At 32.9% G+C, this 14,184-nt stretch overlaps 1 protein-coding gene across 2 annotated transcripts in view; it reads right to left on the bottom strand.

Moving 5' to 3' along the window:
• Nucleotides 1–14,184, bottom strand: part of PCDH15 (protocadherin related 15) — a 775,879-nt gene that overhangs the window by 286,555 nt on the left and 475,140 nt on the right. For both annotated transcript variants that reach the window (XM_036026943.1, XM_036026942.1), the window contains exons 13-14: nt 13,522–13,656; nt 11,999–12,148 (exon numbers count right to left, since the gene is read on the bottom strand). In XM_036026943.1, coding sequence (XP_035882836.1) covers nt 11,999–12,148; nt 13,522–13,656 — 285 coding nt within the window. The remainder of the gene's footprint in view (nt 1–11,998; nt 12,149–13,521; nt 13,657–14,184) is intronic.

Raw genomic sequence — 14,184 nt, 5'->3', positions numbered from 1 at the left:
CAATGGTATTTTTGTTTGTGTCCTTTGCCAAACTGAATAAGCAAGTTTACTAGGCTTTCAATAAAAAGGGAATCAACCATATGGCAAAATATATTTGTCAATGATACCTTGGACAGGGGTTTGATCTCCAAAATATATAAAGAACTCACATGACTCCACTCCATGAAGAAGAACAATCCAATTAAAAAATGGGCAAAAGACCTGAACAGACACTTCTCCAAAGAGGACATACACAGGGCCCAGGGACATATGAAAGGAGGCTCAGCATCACTAGTCGTCAGAAAGATGCAAATTAAAACCACGATGAGATACCACTTCACACTGGTCAGAATGGCCATCATAAACAAATCAACAAACAAGTGCTGGAAAGGTTGTGGAGAAAAGAAACCCTAGTAAATTCCTTAGTTGTTGGGGATGCAGACTGGTGTAACCACTGTGGAAAACAGAATGGATTTTCCTCAGAAAAACTAAAAATGAAACTGCCTTTTGACCCAGCACTTCCACCACTGGGATTATACACTAAGAATCCTGAAACACCAATTCAAAAGAACCTATGCATTCCAATGTTTATAGCAATGCAATTTACAATAGCCAAGGGTTGGAAGCAACCTAAGTGCCCATCAGTAAATGAGTGTATCAAAAAACCGTGGTACATTTATACAATGGAATACTATGCAGCAGAAAGAAAGAAGGAGCTCCTATCCTTCACAACAGCATGGATGGAACTGGATAGAATTGTGCTAAATGAAATAATCTAGAAGGTAAAAGGCAAATACCATATGTTCTCATCTTTAACTGGAACCTGATCAACAAAACAAATAAGCAAACAAAATATAACAAGAGACACTGAAATAAAGAACAAACTGACAGTAACCAGAGGGGGAGCAGGGAGAGGGGAGGGTTTGTCAAGAAACATGTATAAAGGATCTGTGTACAAAGCCAAAGGGAGGTAGGATTGAGGGTGGGAGGTAGGAATGGGTGGGGTAGGGGAGAGTGGTGGGCAGAAAATATAGACATCTGTACTTGAATAACAATAAAAATTTTTTAAGAAGAATTCCTTACTGCTCTATTTAGAATACTGATTTTTCTAAGATAACCTGTCTTTGAAACATCTCATCATCTAAGTATTTTTCTTTTATCCAGATGACCATTCGTTGATATTGAACATACTTTACTACAAGAGGCAGTAAAGAAGAGACCTTTATCTTTTTTTTTTTTTAACAACAGCTGAAAAAACCCTAAAATACTTTGGCGATATACAGTAAAGAAAAAAAATGTATAAAGTATATTGTGCAGTTTTCTATTCTACAGTATTATCAAATTTCAGGTCAATTATTTAGTAAACTAGTAACATCTAGAAATATAGTGAGAAAAATATCAACATTAAAATGTACAACTTACATGATTTTAAAACAATCACATACAATTAAACAAAAACCTCGTAAAAATACAAACATCTGGTCATTAATTATTAAAATCGTACCATGGATAGTTTTCACTAGAATAACCTGAAAAGCATGGCAGATAAACATAAAACAAATAAGTTGTATTTACAAATGAATTTTATTTGAAAAGCTGTATATGTGAATATGTCAGAGGAGGATAATGATTGAAAAATAATATAAAAGCCAAATGTGAAAATTTATTTCTACTTATGCAAAATGAAAATGCAGATGTTTGTGATCACCTAATTTATACCATTAATATTTTCTTAAAGTTATGAAATGGAAAAGCTCAATCTACAGACTGTAACTCTTAAGGTTTTAAGAAACACTTACTTAGATGTTAAAAATTTCATAATGTTTATGTGGAGGAGTATAAGTGGAATCTATGGTGATGGAAAGAAACAATATAATACATACATAAATTAATTAGAAACATACAATTCCATAATGTTTAATTCAATAAGAGTCATTTGTCATGTATAATAGAACTAAAATATAATAGGCCTTTCTTTTCTACCACAGTAGTAGTTTTCAAGATCAGAAATAAATGTTAGTAGTTACTTGACTCCCTATGATTTGGTAGAGTGCTTCAAAATTATGATACTTGATAACAATATAATTTTATAATGAATTTGTTAATTAACCAACTTTGCCTCTCTGAAAGCATACATAATTACTTTTCATGATATGTTTTCAACAGATTATTTAGCTTCTCAAGAGCTTTCAATGGACTCTAGCAGATAATCCAAGTTGGGAATCCTATTCTAATGATACTAATATATATCTGCAGTCCTATTGGTTAATTTTTAAAAATGCATTAATTTGATATATAAGTCATTTCCCGACACTCACACAGAAACAACATAACACTTTCTTAACCTGCACCTATCATTTCCTTTATCTATTAGTTCATTTAACAAAAATATATTAAAGGTCTACTATGTTCCAGGTGCTATGCAAGATGTTGAGTGCACACAGTAGTGAAAAAATAAAGAAACTAAGGAGAGAGACCAATAGTCTTTATTCCATTTGACATTATAATAAGATAGGAGAAACAGTTAAAAATTGTACTTAGAAATTTTAAATGTGCCCACGAGGCAAAGTTCAAGACACTTTGGGATAATAGAAAAAAACAAAATATACCAAAGGAGTTATGGAAGGCTTCTTTGAGGAAGTGGCATTTAAACTGAGATCTAAATGATGAAAAGCATATGACTAGGAGTTACCAAGTTTGGGTAGGAGCATTGTAATGAGCATTATAAAGAGATGGGTGAACAAACTGGTAGCTGCAAAATAGTCATGGAGTTATAAAGTGCAGCACAGATAATGTAGTGAATAATATTGTAATAACTATGTATGCTGCCAGGTGGGTGCTGTAAATATTGGGGGGAATCACTGTATAAAGAAGATTTGACTTAGGGTGGTGGGCACACAATGCAATATATGCAATATGCATTGATGCATAATAGAATTATACACCTGAAACCCATATAATCTCATTAACCAATGTCACCTCAATAAATCTAATTTAATAAAAATTATGTGACTGTCTAACCACTATGACATACACCTGAAACAAAAGCAAAAATGATATTGAAGGTAAACTGTAATTGAAGAATAAAAATTTTAGAAAAGAAAAAGGTGGATGGTAAGTAATGAAAATGGAGAATAATCAGAAGATTGGTCAGGCTGGTTTCTACCTATGGACTTTATGTGTATAGTGGTGAATAATCATAGAAGGGATTGAGCATGGGATTTGCTAATTTGCTTTCAAATTTTAAATAATCCTGTGGCTGCTGAACAGAGAAGAGAAGGAGAAAAAATATAAATAAGCCCAAAGAAGGGCATTGCACTGATCCCAGTGAAAACTGCTGGTCACTAAATACTAGGATGGTGGCAGTGGGAAGAGTATCAGTTAGTTTTATACAAGAAGGACATGAGGAAAAAATTGTAAGACTTGCTAACAGATTGTGAAGAAGAGGTAAAAAGAATGAGTCAAAATAACTCTCTGGTTTCTAGTATGCTCAACCAAGTGGAAGGTATTGCTTTTTACTTAGGTGGGAAATATCCATTTAGACAAAATAAGAATAATGTAACAAAACTTCAAATTCTATTAAAGTCAGCAATATGAGTGAGTAACTTATGTGATTTGGTTTTGTGTTTTGATTCTAGTGCAAATGAGTTTAGCTAAAAATTGTATGGGGTTTAGTAAAATAAATTTGTTTCAAATATCAAAAATAAAATATGTACAAATGTAAACAAAATAAGGTTTGTTCATCAAATCTTGATCTTGTATTTGCTGAAATATTAAACTACACCAAAACCTTAAATATAATTTTAAATTTTAATCATATCACAACCACACTTAACACAATAAGCAATATTATTAACACACAATAAATTATCAAAAAGCATTAAAATACTATATAGCCTTATCCTAATTTTGTTTATAATGTTGGAAATTATAAAGCTCTTTAATATATAATTCTATATACATAATACTTATATGTCCACAGAGTATTAAATAGTGCATATGCCACATAGAGATATACATATAAGAGGTAGTAAAGAATGTTAATGATCACAAATATTTTATAAAATTTATGAGAATGGTTCAATAATAATAACTAGGTAATATTTATATAAGACTTATTTGCAAAGTATACACGTGGTAGTAGTTCATATAACAAATTTAATACTTAAAACACCCTTGTGAGCCTGTCGCTATTTTTATTACCATTTAAAGATTAGAAAACTGAAGTACAGAAGGCTAAGCTATTAAAGTCACATAACATCCAAAGCGACAGATGGAGGCACATATAGCTAGTCTGGCTCCAGTGTCTATCATCTGTTAGTTAAATTCAACATTAACTCTGCCGCTTGTAATTCTGTGAATTTAGACCAAACATTTATCAATGTTGTAACTCAAATTCTTCATAAAAGTAGGATTCATAAGAAATATTTTCAAAGTAATATCTAGCTCAAATAATATTTAAAGTCTCATGACAGAGCATAACTAAGAGAAATAAATATATCAGTAATGTTTTCTATGTGAAGTATTTTTTTATTCAGTATTAAGACCAGTAATAATGTAGTCTGGTTGAAGCTGTGAAGTTAGAGAGTATTTTCAGAAAGGATTATGGGAGGTAACAATTTTTGTATGACAGAGAGAATTCTTAAGCCAAACAGAACACATTTCTATAATGTAACTTTTTCTAAACTGATTGAGAGAGTATCAATTGAAGGAATAAGTTCAGTATGAGTATTCGGTGAATCCTTGCTGTGTGGAGGTCACTGTGATGACCACTGGAAGTTAGAAGTCATTGAGAGTTCCTTTCCAAAAGGAATTTATAGTTCAGTAAGGTAGACAGACATGTAAAGACTAACCTTAATGCAAGGCACAGTGAAATGTATGGAAGATAGAGTTGCCAGCTGGGTGTATGGAAGTATGGGACGGAAAACCCATTACTTATGACTTGTTAGGAAAATAAAGGCTTTATTAAGAAGCATTTGAACTGTATGTTAAAGAATGAAGTATAATGTGGATCAAAATGTAAAACCTGAGAGAAATATCAAAAGGAATATAGTGGCAAAGATATTTTATGCTAAAACAAATCCAAAACACCCTCTATGTGATCTTAAAGTCAAATAACAGAGGTATGTAGCAGAAAATGAGATATGACTATTTGAACAATTACACAAACAGGATTAAACACTTCCTTGGGTAGGTTTTCCAGAAGAATGGAGACCTGTTGTGAGTTGTGTTTCAGAATAATCATTTGTAGCAGCATGGTGGTGAATATGCAGAAATAGTGTCATTCAGTCTACTATAGTAGCCTAATTTGTGGCAGTGCAAGGCATGGAAAAGGAAATGATGAAAGATACAGTTTGAAATAGCAGTTTCAGTAACTGGACAACCATCTGGATGCATGCAGGTGAAGGAGGAAACTAAGAAACGTGACTCTGAGTTTGGTAGCCTGAAGCCCGTGTAAGATTAATTGTGCCCTGTACAATACAGGGGATTCCAAAGAAAACAGGATATGTGTACTTGAGTCTCTGCATGTGACTGTGTCTATGTGTTTCTGTACTAGAAGAAAGATGATGAATGGTTTAATTAATTCATCTTGGAATATGAGGGGTTTGAAGCACCTGCCAAATCCACATTGACATGTCCAGTGGAAACCTGTAATGTCAACATGATGCTCAGGGTACCACAGGGCATTTAACTTAGAGAGAAATAAGAATACATAGAGGTAAGGATTGAAAATTTGGGAATCAATGAAATGAAGAGGAATGACATAGTGATTTGGGGGAATGTTAATATTTCAAGAATGAGAATTGAACAAGGAGACAGCAACAAAGTTTCTCAGTCAGCAGAGAGCTAGGATGAGAACCAAGGGAGGTTTTCCACAAAGGAGGAAGTTGAGTTTTATATAGAATAGGGGCTGGGAATGCTTTTGCATTTGAAAATTAGAGATAGACTTAATTAGATTTGTGATTTTATATGATTTTTGGGTATGATGTTAATAAAGAATAGGTTATATAACTACATATAAATATGTAATAAATAATTATTAATTAGTTAATTAATTTAATAAATTTGTCAATCAGACCAAGAGCCAGAAAGCATCAGGGCGGGTTATCAGAGTGGACAGGGTGCCTGATGCTTTATCTGGCAGGACTCCCAAGACCAGAGAGACCAGGACGTGGGGAGATTGGAGGATGCTTGTAGGCCAAAGGGAAAGAGTCAGTAGACAGAGATTATATTATGGTGAAAAAAAGAGAGAAGAAATGGAATAATTAGGGTAGCCCATGTGAAGTTGAGGGGAAGCTGTGGGTTTTAAAGCAGTGAATAGGAGTAAGAAGTATAATCGAAGAAAAGAAGAACTAAAGAACAAAAAAAGTAGAAAGAGTGGGTGCTAATCAAAAGGACTCAGCTCCATCTGACTCCATTTTAATGAATTAATAATTCCAAATTTTAGAAGTATAAAAATATTATTAAGGTTTAAGTCAGCTTTTCTCAAAACTAGATGAATATCAGAGCTGCTTTGTTTTATTAAGTAAAATCTCTCCAAGGGACTCTAGTAGTAAATGTGTAGGTCATTTATTTATTTATTATTTTTCCTTTTTTTGTTGACACTATTACAGATGTTCCTATGTTCCCACTCTTTGCCCACCTCCACCCAGCCCCCACACCCTGTCCAGATCATTTAAATAAAAATATTTCAGGGAGGGGTCCTAGCATAGATATATTTTAAAGTTCCTCAGATAGACCTCTAATTCAATTAGAATTTAATTCTAATATTCAATTAGAATTAAATCACTGATTTAGACCCTGGCTGGCGTAGCTCAGTGGATTGAGCACAGGCTGCAAACCAAAGTGTAGCAGGTTCCATTCCCAGTCAGGGTACATGCCTGGGTTGCAGGCCATGACCCCCAGCAACCACACATTGATGTTTCTCTCTTTTTCTCCCTCCTTTCCCTCTCTAAAAATAAATAAATAAAATCTTTTAAAAAATCACTAATTTAAGAGAATTATAAAAGTTTAGTAATAGCACCTGTGGAATGTGAACTGGATAGTTAACTACTGCTATTACAAGCTACACCTTCAAAATATTAAAATTATATATCAAAATCTGTATCTTTAGTATAGAGCAATTGGTTTTTCAAGAAAACTAGCAGTGTGTGAAATGAGACTTTGAGACAACAGAGCATGAGATCCATTAGTGTCAGCCTGTAAGATTGCACTGATGGTCTATAAAATGCTATTTCATGCAGCATAAGATATGCTGCATAAACTGGAAAAAATCATTCCCACACATTGCAGTAATCGCTCCTAAACACGAGACATGCTGATACTGTGACTACAATTCATACTCCGTTACAAAAGATGCCAAGGCTAGTGTTTCGCGCTGTTCCCCTAAGCATGGTTCATGAGCCCTGCACATCAGAGCCATTCTGTTTCTTTTTACAATAATCAAGTAGAAGAAATATAGGTAGAGTTAGCAGACCGATTCATAACTGAGAATGTTTAATAAGGACCTAGTTACTCACATCTTTATGACCAACTAACCCACTTCTTGTAGGAAAGGAGAGCTACCTCCTAAGAGCTAGTGAACTGAAATAACTGTTTACTTACATCAGGCCAAGAGAGCCTCATGGCTACTTTGAAAATGACTGATTAAAAATGATCTGGTTGTAATACTTAAAATCTCTTATCCAAGGCTCTCTTTGCAGGAGAGTTTTCATTGTCACTTTTGTTTCTAATTGACCTCCTGTTGGGTTTAAGGGGAAAGTCAGAGATGATGAGGGATTTGGTGTGAATGGAGCATAAGAACCTGGTGTGTGACCCTTAAAAGGCATTTGCAGATCACAGTTCTGCATCATCTTAGTTTAGTTAATGTTTTGTCTCTCAATAAGAAATGTATATTGTATTATTTCAAAGCCCTTATAGAATGTTTTATAAGCACACCTCTTTTTTACAACATACCAGAAATAATGTGAAAACAAAACCTAATTGTAAAGCTTCATTTCTTTACATTTAAATATTTAAAATAAGAAGCATATTTACACAAACAACAATCTATATTCATAATCTTCAGAGTTCAGGAAAATATATACAATAAGAATCATTAAAGGCAGGTGGGATCGTTTCATAGATACAAAAGGAAAATTAACTTTTGTAGCCAGCAAATGCCAGAAATAAGCTTTTGATCCACTTTAGCAAACATTTTCTGAGATATATTTCTACCATATAATTGCTATTGTTTTTTTTAGTTATAGTATCCAATTTTCTGCTGGCTGTTTATCTGGATAAACTTACTTTCATTTCCAATTAAGTTATTATTGGGATGAAAATCAGGTCTAATTAAATTAAAGGCATGATAGTAATTGTCATTCCTTTATCTGAGTGAAGTACAATTTTGTTTCCAGTGAGGGAATGACTCAGTGAAGCTAAATTCAGTTCTCTTAGTCAATCAATGACCAGAAATACAGTAGTCTTCCCTTCTCTGTGAGGGATATGTTACATGAGCCCCAGTGAATGCCTGAAACCTTGGGGAGTATGACACCCTAATGAACTTCATCAGCTCTGCAGGAAATGTGGCAGCAGCTTAGTCTCAGATAAAGCCTCTCCAGTAATTTTTATATTTTTCAGTCCATTCCTGAATCTGTGTGGTCATAATTTATTGGCAGGGTGTGTCATCTCTTGATGAATTCCTTGTATAGGCACAATGCTTTTGGCACAGCATGTTGCCATTAATTGAAAAAATGTTTTCTTTTCACGTCTTCCACACATAATTTTTATGCCTTTTTTCATGCTAACTAAGCACTTATCACACATTGTGTCAACAACTTTTGAAGTTTGAGGTGTGACAGCAAGACAAGCAAGAATTAATTGTTCAGTCTTCACAATTTCACAGATAGAAGATTTGTTCTTACTGAGATCTTGGCAATATCAGCATGCAGTTTTTTTTTCTTTCCTTATTGAAAACTTTCTCCTTTTCTCCATAAAGTAAAAGAAGCACTTTATGGCTTCTCTTTAGGATATGCAAGCTGAATATTCATTTTTATTGAATTTATTGGGGATACATTGGTTAATAAAATTATATGGGTATATAGATTTCAAGTGTGTATTTTATAATACATCATCTGTATGTTGTATTGTGTGTTCACCACCCAAAGTCAAGTCTCCTTCCATCAGCATTTTTCCCCTTTTTACCTTCTTCTACTTGCGTCGCCCTCCTTTTCCCTCTGGTAATCACCATACTGTTGCCCGTGTCTATGACTTTTTTTTCTTTCTTAGTCCCTGTACCAAATTACTCTTGTGCTTTGGAGCCATTATTAAACAAAAAGAGTTGTATAATAACTCTTAAACAAGAGTTGAATGTAAGCATTGTGATGCCATGACTATCAGTCTGATGATGTAGGCCACTACCAAGTGCCTAAAAGGTGGGTAGCATGTACAGCAAGAATACGCTGAACAAAGTAAATGACTTATGTCCTGGGTGGGGCAGAGTAGGATAGCATACGACTTTGTCAGGATACTCAGAATGGAGCACAATTTGAAACTTATAAATTGTGTATTTCTAGAATTTTCTATATAATATTTCCTGACCATGGTTGACCTTATATCTGAAACTGTGGAAAGCTATACTACAGATAAATGGGGACTGCTGTGCATTTACACCTTCCTATTCATTTATCTGCACTTGTCTGCAAATCTTCCCTTCTTTTATCCTAAAATAAACATTTTATTAAGCATCTACTATATTAAGCCTCTATTTTGTGCCAGGCACCATGGATGTAGATGCTACGAGTACAGAAATAAACAAATTACATATCTGCTCTGAAGACAAATGGATAAAGAGGTAATTTTATCAATATAACAAATGGCATACCAAGACAAATCAAATGCTTTGCACCTGGTCGAAACCTTTGTCCCAATACCACATATGCAGCAGAAGATACTCACACAGAGGTACACTTGCAAAGGGAATTTCTGGAGCTAGGGTAAAATGTCACCCCTTCTATATCACTCAGTAAAGCATATCTTATTATAATAATTAAATTATGTATAGCAGTGACATATTTTTAATTCATATTAAAGTTATATCATGTGAATTCTATAATAATTCATCTTTTGAATAAGTATCAGCTGCATGGCTAACATGTCTGGCATGTGCTGGCCAACAAGACAGATAGCTGCTGATATCCTGAAGTTTTAATTCGAGGTTGGGGAAGGAAAAAAATAAGATAATTCAGTTGGTCAGTATGCTATGACATGGTGAGATACAGTAGGTTATAAAGAAAGGGTGTGTGAGTGGGGGGGGGTGTGGGTGTTTGCTGGGAGGCTACTGGCATTAAGCTGTTAAGGAAGTTTTCTCTGAGGAGGTAGCCTTTTGAGCTAAGATTTGTGTGATGAAAGCAAGTTAACCTTATAAAATGTGGGGTAAGAAAATGTTCTCGATTAACAAAAAATTGTGTCGAAAAGCCATGAGGCATACTGACAAGTATTTCTTCCGAACATCTCACACTGATGAGGCCACACCACTGTATCAGTGCCTTGGCTACAAACTACTGTGTTACTGGTGAGTTGTCAGACTATTAATGGTTAAGAAAGAATTACCAGGAACTAGCTACAGAAAACTAACAAGTGCCTTCTTAGAAGAAAAAGAAGTATAAGAGAAAGGAGTCAAGCTGTAAATAGAAGGGAAAAAGATCCAGGTAGAGGAGATAATTCAAGAAAATGAGAAAGAGCAGGGCACATTCAAGTAACTGGAGACAATCCAGCAGGACTGAAACATGTGTTTAGGAATAGAGGGCCAAGATGAAGCTGGAGAGAAAAGCAAGAAGTTTAACATGAAGACCTGAGTATATTGTGGAGGCATTTGGACTGCTTTTTAAATACTCTGAACTTTTTATTTACTACTAAAATATGTAGACATACAAATGTATTATATGCGATACTATCACATTTTATATAGATATTTTATAGAAACATGCTATATATTATATAGTATTACATACTATATATGATACATAAAATTTAGTATAATTTGGAGCCATTTGAATGCTCTAAATAATATACTGAATCATGGGCTTTCATGGCCTGAGAGTAACTTAGGTGTGATTCTGGAATTTAGAGGAAAATTTTGATCAAGTGGTCTTTATAGGGCTGGACAACTGAATTCTTTAGTTTCTTTCTTTCTTTCTTTTTTATTTTAAGAGTGATTGTCTAAGTATTACTCATAGAGCTTCAGATCCAGGAAACTTGAAATGAATCTTAGTCATCCATATTATTAAACAGCTGACTAGATAATTTTGATGTACTGCCAGTTTGGAAGGTGCTAAAGGCACCTGTTCTCCAGATTTCTAAAACTCCTCAAGGAAGAATAGCATTACTTCTTTATGATAATATTCAGAATATTCAGGATACAAAAACAATTTTGAAATAATTTACAATTTATTTAAATGCAGTAAGTATAGTTAATGATAAAAATAAGATGATTTAAGGATAAAGATTTTGCGAGATTTTTACATTTTCAAAGGTAACATTTATTACGTAATCCTAATATTTCCTGCTGTAATGAATGATTTCATTTTATGCCCAAGTAACCAATGTCTAATAGTATTTTCTGCCAATTTACTAACATAGCCCTTTGTATTTATCACCAAAGGAAACTTAAGCATTTCTAAAATAGTCCCATATAACTTGAAGTGTGAAACTGTAGTCCTAACATTTGAAACTTTAGTGTAGTCAATATATTCATTACATTTATTAAATATAGTCAGTATACTAAATTTTAAAAGAATTCAGTGTAAGCAGGCCAAATGGCTATTGCAGCTAATATCTAGTTAATTGTATTTTAAATGCACACAGATATACTTTTATATAAAAAAATTAAGTACATACTTAAAGCTTTTAAAGCTAGATATGTCACATATTAAGTCTGGAATTCATTTCTCTTTGTCTAAGCAATTCTTAACCAATGCATCATGTGATGCCCATGAACACAACTAATTGGAGTATATCCTGTTACAGGAGTAGTTACCTGTATGACACTATCCCCAGGACTCATATCTGTATAAACGTAGACATCATAGGATATTTCAGGGAAGGTTGGAGTGTTATCATTTGCATCCATCACTCGAATATTGACAACAACTGGCTGACTTTCTTGCACACCATCAAAGGCTGTAATCTTTGGGGGTGAAAAAATACATTTACTAGAGAAGTCATGCAAACGTAAGCAGTACAGAATTCACTCTTTCATTTTAAGTTTTTTATATGTCACACTTTTAAAAGGGGACTAAAATATCTTGTCAATAAAGGAAGTAATAAAATTATAATAGTATGTATAATCAAAGTGTTTTAATGTGCTAAGAAGCAATTATAAAGGATTCTATTTATTTTCAGTGTATTCAATTCAAACCAACTTTTAAATAAGTTAAAATGTTGTAAAGGGGCTTAAAGTGGCCAATAACATTGATGATTTTAAGGAGTTAACTACTCTTTAATTTAAAAAAAAATTAATAGGAAAACATTCTCCACTTTTACATATTTTGTATATAATTAAATAGTTGCATTTACAGCCAAAATATCAGTCAAGAGAGTAGGTACACTAGATATGTTGCCCAGGCTCCTGTGGCTCAGTGGATTAGTAAAGTACAATATGCTGAAAGTGTTGTGTATTTTCTTCTATCATCAGGATTAAAATGGCTGCACAAAAATTCACCAATTTTGATGATTTTTTAAAAAAATGCACACAAATATGACAGCTGTCACAATACAATCTAACAAAATTGTTTCAAATGACATTAAACACAACTAAGCACTGCTAGAGCCATCTATAGATAAAACATAATGAACTTTTTGGCCAACCCAATATCTTAATAAAATCTATTTCAGAAACTTGAGATCACAGCTTTTAATAACCCTTCCTTGTTTTCTTCAGTAACTTAAGATTTCTCCCTCCCAGTAGTACTGACTTTTTGATCCAGATAGTTCTTCGTTGGGGGGAAGCGATGCTGTCCTGTGTATTGTAAGATTGTTATAATATGTTGAGCAGCATTCTTGCTATCTACCCACACCCCCTCACAGTAGTGACAACCAGAAATGTCTCAGAATTAAAAATGCAATAGTAAAAATAAAATAAAACACAGTTTAGAAAATAATTGTTTACATTGTGGATTCTAATTTATACTATCTCAATTTAAGTCAGTTGTGAGTATATGATAAATAAAATTCCCATATTTTTGTTTTCATCTCAAAAGTTAAATTTTTGGAAAGAATGGCCACATAGCTAAGCAAATGTATAAACAAATGGAGGAAATATCCATCTGATTTTTTTTTAATTTTTGATATTCTCTATGGTATTACTTGAACATATTACCTTTTCCTGTCAAACAATTGACTTCTCAGTTTTAAACCAACATCTCTTTATGTTACATATATACAAAACTTTAATATATTTTATATATAAACATATACTATATATTAGATATCATGTATATATAATCTATATACAAAATATATTTATATATATAAAATATATATATACAAAAATCACTTTACCGAGAAGATGTAAGTGTCCTGTTCTTCCCGGTCCACTGGCTGAAGCAAGGTGAGGAAACGAGTGATTCCAGTCGGCGTGACGGTGAACACTGAAGTATAATCATTCAGAAAAAGCTGAACCTCTGGGTCTTTAGTCTTTGAAAGAAAGAAAAAGCCTTTATTCAAAATGTTAAATAATTAAGACACTTATTAATTAAGTACCTGAAAAGTAATTTTTTTCAAGTTCATTATAAAATAAGCATAACTCTATTAAGGATTTCTAAAGAAAAAAGAAGAGAGTTTAATAAATATTTACCATAATTAAGCTAAGCTATCTAAATGTCAATGATTCATTTTGTGGAAAACAAATAAAATAAGTACTAGTAAAATTAATGTAAAATTAAAGTCAGAAGAAATAATAGAAAAAATCAATTAAATATATTTTTATTTTTATTTAATAGCAGTAGTTTTCAAAAGTTCACTGAGCTAAAAAAAAACAAGAAATAAATACAAAAAAGAAAAAAAATTGGGGCAGTGAGTTTTAGCTGTAGTAATCTTCACATATGCATATTACTATACTGTTCCCATGTTTAGTGTAAAATAAAAATAAAATTAGTTATGTATAATTTGTTACCTATAAATATCCTTGCTCTTTCTTATTTTAATTTTAAATGTTGTTAAGAT

This window comes from Phyllostomus discolor, chromosome 5 (assembly GCF_004126475.2).
Source record: "Phyllostomus discolor isolate MPI-MPIP mPhyDis1 chromosome 5, mPhyDis1.pri.v3, whole genome shotgun sequence".
NCBI lineage: Eukaryota > Metazoa > Chordata > Mammalia > Chiroptera > Phyllostomidae > Phyllostomus > Phyllostomus discolor.
This window is presented reverse-complemented; position numbering and strand designations above follow the sequence as displayed.